Source organism: Solanum dulcamara, chromosome 9 (genome assembly GCF_947179165.1).
Source record: "Solanum dulcamara chromosome 9, daSolDulc1.2, whole genome shotgun sequence".
Classification (NCBI taxonomy): domain Eukaryota; kingdom Viridiplantae; phylum Streptophyta; class Magnoliopsida; order Solanales; family Solanaceae; genus Solanum; species Solanum dulcamara.
In genome coordinates, this window is record NC_077245.1 from 11871655 (window position 1) to 11877738 (window position 6084).

At 32.2% G+C, this 6084-nt stretch overlaps 1 protein-coding gene across 1 annotated transcript; it reads right to left on the reverse strand.

Moving 5' to 3' along the window:
• Positions 1-218: 218 nt before the first annotated feature.
• LOC129902755 (peroxidase 12-like) lies at positions 219-2975 on the reverse strand. Its single transcript, XM_055978137.1, has 3 exons — positions 2709-2975; positions 1631-1825; positions 219-1020 (listed from the first exon to the last, which is right to left on the reverse strand). Exons 1-3 carry the CDS (start codon positions 2964-2966, stop codon positions 403-405), a joined length of 1071 nt encoding a protein of 356 aa, XP_055834112.1. The 5' UTR covers positions 2967-2975; the 3' UTR covers positions 219-402.
• Positions 2976-6084: the final 3109 nt, after the last annotated feature.

Here is a 6084-nt window from a genome sequence, read left to right on the forward strand (position 1 = left end):
TAAAGTGGAATTGACTCATAAAAATAAAATGTAAGTGACTTTACTAGTATCTAAATATCCCTCTATGCAGCCCCCCTCCCAAAAAAAAGCGCCAAATAAATTAGATTCGTCATACAACATGTGTTCAACTTGGAAATCTAACAGCATATAGAAATTTATCCATACAGAAAGTAGACATTAAGACATACATGCCTGTATAGGCCGTACTAATATATTAATCGCTCTCGAAAAGAAATCTATTGATTCTCTCATATGATAATTTACTTCGCAAACGAAACAAAAGAAAAACAGAAAAAACAACAGTCATGCCACATTTTGCCTCTGATTATTACAAGAAACATATATATTTAACAAAAGACTTGCATTAAACAAAGTATAGTACTTCCAATAAGTTAAGTTAACTTAAAATGCAGCAGCCAAGGTTTTCTCCAATCCTTCAAAAACATCAACCAACAACTTATCCTTATTCCTCACTGAGCACTTAGCCCTAATTTCACCTTGTCCGCCAGTCGACACGTTCAATTGTCCCATTTTAATCATGGCTATTACAAACTTGTCAAAAAAAACCTTTTGGTCCGTACCAAAATTCGTAACGATCCCTCGAGTCCTTTGATCCGTGTACAAATCTTGATCGGACGTAAAAAGCCCTTGCCTATTCATGAGATCAACATAGTACTTATTGTCAAAAATATTAGGGCTACGAATGTCCATGTTGACCGTGTTGTTTGAGTCAACTTTAGGGCAACTACGTTTGAGGTTGTTAGCGAATGTTTGGTCCATGGTGGAGTCTTGGTTCGGGTAGAGACGTTCCGTGAAGGAATCGCAGTGGCTGATACCGATAGTGTGGGCCCCAGACAAGGCGACGACGTCCGTGGCGTCGAAGCCTTTGGTAGCCAGGCGAGTGAGGAGGGTTGTAGTGTTGGCAGTTGGTGCAACGAGGTTGTTTATGGTTGCGGTTTCCGTAGCAAAGTTAAGTCCATCTCTTCTTCCCAAAGGTACAACATAGTTGGGGCCACCAGTCTGGAATAACAATGGTAGATAAATAAATAAAGCAGCAAAAATAAATAAAAAGAGTTTGTTTCCTAATACTCCATTCATCTATTGACATTCTTTCATTTTTAGTCCGTCCGAAAAATAATGACTGATCATTTCTATATTTAGAAGGAATTTAAACTTCCTGTTTTACCCATATTGAAATGATTTAGAGTCTGTTTGGATTGACTTATAAGTTGCTAAGCTGTTTTCAACCTTTTTGAGTGTTTGGTTGGCTAACAAATTAAAGTCATTTTGTGCTTAAAATAAACACCTAAAAAATAATTGGGCCTGTTTGACTTAGCTTATCTAAACAGCTTATAAGCTGTTTTCTTCTTATAAACGGTTTTAAATAAGATAAGTCAACAGGGTTTTAGTCTCACAAATATTTATGATTTCTTTGTGTCCAGTCAAGCACCTTCAAATAAGTTGGAACGAAGGGAGCAGCTATTTTTTCTTGTTGGAATAATCGTATTTTTTGGGTTAAATAGGTACGTAATTAGTAATTGACATGTGAAATAAAATGTTTAATTACTAGTATTTCAATAAATTAAGCACTACTAGTGTATTATAAGGAGGTAATATATTTATAATTTACCAAGACAACAGCATCCCTAGCAGCAAGGGCAGCAATATCAGAGCAAGAAACAATTCTTCCACATTCCTTGTGAACTCTTTCTCTAAGATCTTCAATGATCTTAAATGACTCTTTTCTTAGTGTCTGATTTGGTATTGCAGTTTTCTCACTTGGACCCCCTGCTGATCCATCTAGCATTACTGATCCATCACATCCCTGCATCCATCATTTGTACAATATTCATAAATAAATAATTAGATAAAATGTAGTTAGATACTATTGGTTTTTTTTAAAAGATGGAGTAGCAAAAAATGATTGAAAATATCTCTCTTTGGATTTGGATTGAAATGTCTTTTAATAAGCAAATAACTTGAAATTAAAAACAATCTAAAATATCTCAACAACTCAAACAATCTAACTAAATTTCAAATTCATCTTAAACTAAACAACCTATTTTGTTAAAAAGTTACTGCAACTAAAAGCAAATTTCAACAGAGACATATCCCGCCTTCATAAGATAGAGGTAAGATTGCATACATATGCATCCGTACTCACTCCATACACCACTTATGAAATTTTATTGGGTATATTATTGTTGTTGATGTACACGTCCCTCCTCTTTTAAAAGGATCATGGTTAAAGTTATGTTACAGATAAATTAAAAATACGTTAAGAGCTTCAGAGCGATAAAAAAGTGAATCACAATGGATCTTAATAGCAAGGTCACTAAATTTGTCACTTACCATATCCTATCACATATTTAGCATTGGTCTTCCGCTTGATATGTCACAAGTCATTAACCACTTATCCATTACAAAAAGAAGGGAAAAAACGCTTTGTTTGCAGGGGGTCAAATTTAACATATATATCACTCAAAAAGAATATATATGTTTAAGTCTTAACACGCATTACAAACGAATATAATAGTTGTGTCATGTGTGTGGGGCTATGATATGGACAAGAGTCATTAAGCTCATCAGCTTAAGAAGAGTGAAACTTACTTAAAACATAAGATTGACAACCTGCTATAACAAATATAGATTATGCTAATAATGTAATTTTTTTATACTATTCATATATAAATAGCATGTTTAATTACCTGAACAAAGCAATCATGGAAATGAAGACGAAGCAAGCCAGCAGCTTGGCCAATATCATCCTTAAAAACTTTCTCAAGTCTCTTCCTAACAATTGATTGTAATTTTGGACAAGTTGAATCAAAGAATGTCCATGAAAGCCCTTTCACTAAAGGAGGAAGACCTTGACCTTTTGATGAGACAATGAAATATTGAGAAAAAAACAAAAGAGAGGAGATAAACAAGAGCTCAAAGCTTGAAGAGACACCAGTAGAAGCCATAAGTATTAATGTCACTTTATCTTGATGAAAAAACATAGCTAAGCAATGGTCAAATTTATAGCCATGTAGTGCTAGTTATTTAAAATTATTAATTATTTTTTTAATAGCCAAGTGTAAGATTTTTTTGAATTAATTAGGCCATTGGATTTCCTAGAAAAGAAAGGGTCATTAGTGCTTGTGGCCGTCACAAGCTGCCATCTTCCTTTTTCTTAATTAGGATTAATATATTTTTAGGTGTAATGATTAATTCCTACTGGCTGCTTTTTCATGTTTGGAATGCAATGATAAAGACTATTCCATTCTGATTTTATATTAGAATCTTGAATATGAAGAAAATCTTACTGAAAGCGTCATTTTCAGAATAGGTTTTTCAATAGGCGATTTGGATTTAATCGGGCTTTGATGTAAGCACTGGACACCGGGTGAGAATTTCAAAAAGAATACGTGAACATCATTGATGTATACAAAGTGTATATCAACCGTATAATAAGAAATATTCATCATTGTGTACACCGACAATTATACGAGCTAAAATTTATAAAAAAACTAAAGATTAGGATTTGTTTTGTTGCATAATTTATTGCGTTGTTTATTTTTTTTAAAAAAACTTTCTTCTTTAGAGTAGTAAAACATCATATTTTATATATATGAATAAGGGAAAAGAGTATAACCTGCCCGGGCCAATATATGTAACCCAACAAACTTAGGAACTTAGGTAATATATTCCCTTATTATATTTGCTTAACTTATTTTATGAACCTAATAATTAAGTAACAAATAATCTAGTAAATGTTGTTAATCTCCTCTTAATTATTATCGAGGTTATAGTAGATGTAAAATTTAGCTCAAATTAATTAAGTAACCAGCCCAACCCATCGCATATAAGGAAACTTTGTGGGGAAAAAACACTAAAAAAGCCTTTGCTGCTTGGCTTGTTATGGTCATTTCCCTCTCAGACACTTCCAACATATTTAATTTCTCTCCACAAGAAAATAAAAACTCTCTTTCTTGAAAGTTCATAAATTATTTTTAAAATTTTAGAACAAATAATTGAGATTTTGGTGTGCATGTACTATTGTAGCCTTACAGATTCTATGTTGTACAGCCTTACAGGTATAGAGGTTTTTTTTCATGATAGACCTTCTGCTCGAGTAAGCATATCAAAAATAAAGTATGTAGAGCAAATTAAATACAATAATGAAGAAGTCTTGTTGAAAACAATCAAAGAGAACAAGTAGTAACAACAAACAATATGCTTCATTGAAGCAAAGGAAACACCAAATATTGATAAGAGAACTAGACAACGTTCGATTAATTCTATCTAGGATCATGTCCTCGATAAACTCCATATATGCCATGTCTTGTCTAATCATTTCACCCAGGACTTCCCCGGCCAACCTCTACCTCTCCCGATACAACTATAGTCAATTTTTCACATCCTTTTACTGGAGCATCCATACATCTTCTCTTCATATATATATCTTAACCATCTCAATCTCACCTCTCTCATCTTATCCGTCACGAAAGCCACACCGACCACCTCATTTATGTATGATACTTCCATGCAATTTAATGACGCTCCATGGAAGTCTGAATGCAATGTAGTCAATACATAAATCCGAGTTTTTTTAGACAACTTGTCTAGGAGTTAATATTTTGGCCGCCCGCGTGCGATTGACAGTAAAAATATGTACTTCCTTAGTTTTATATTACTTGTCTATGTTATTAAAATATTTATTTTAAATTACTTGTTAATCTATAAAATAAAGATATAATTAATTTTAAAAAAAATTGCTTTTAAAATTTATTCTTGATGAAAGTATAAACATTATAAAGTGTTTTAAAAATTTATTATTAATTTTATATTGATGAATAAGACGCATAAATAAAGCATATTAAAAGTTTTAAAGAATAAATTATTAAAAAACATTTTTGATGGACAAGTAGTAATATAGGAGGGACAGGGTAGAATAAGCCAACTACCACAATTAAAGGTCCTCCTCACCTAATCCTATTTGCCACTAACTTTTGTTACTTTTTTTTGTTCATAAAGCTTACTCTAATACGTAGGAAATAATTATATTAATTCATCCATGGTTATAAAATAAACTAACTTAGCAAATTAATAAGAAAGGGAGATAGTAAGAGAAAGAGAGAAAATTGAGTATCTCTATGTACATGCATTACACATTGCATGAGGCTATTTATAGTCTGACAATCTAAGAAGATAAGGGAGAGAGCAATGTTATTCTTTTAAGTGGGTCCCTTAAAGAAAGTGGAACATTCACTATTTTTCTTTCATAACACTCCCCCTTGGATGTCCACGTGTAATGTGTCTCATTAAAAACTTTATAAGAAATAATATACATATTATCCCGAACACTCATATATATTGTGCCTCGTTAAAATCTTACTAGGAAAAACCCAATGGGAAAAAGCCTAGTGAAGAAAAAAGAGTACACAAATCTGGTAATACGCCTTGAGTGCTGCCTCATTAAAAACTTTACCAGGAAAATCCAGTGGGATAAAATCTTGGTTAAGAGATTGATTGGCCAAGGTTTTGTCCCACTGGGTTTTCCTGGTAAGATTTTTAATGAGGCAACAGTCAAGACGTATTACCAGATTTGTGTACTCTTTTTCTTTCACTAGGCTTTTTTTCACTGGATTTTTTCTAGTAAGGTTTTAACGAGGCACAATATTTATGGATGTTTACGATAAATATGTATATTATTTCTTGTAAAGTTTTTAACGAGACATATTTTACGTGGACATTCAAGGTGGAGTGTTAATGAGCAAGTTGTTTAGTGGATGTCCCTTTTGAGGGGCCCACTTAAATATACCAACTTGCCTATTTGTTCTTCCTTTTTCTTCCATTGCTGGCTATAAATGCCATGTTTATTGATTGTAAAAACATGCACAGATACAGAAATATACACAGCAATTCTCTCTCTTTTGTTTGCTTGCTATCTTTCTTTTTAATTAATTTGCAAAATTAGTTTATTTTATAACACTCTAAAATATATTTCTTTGTATTTGTGTTACTTTACATATGGCCACTGAATTTTTATTTTATGAAATTAAAATTACTTAATTTAATTTAAATATTTAAATTAAATAT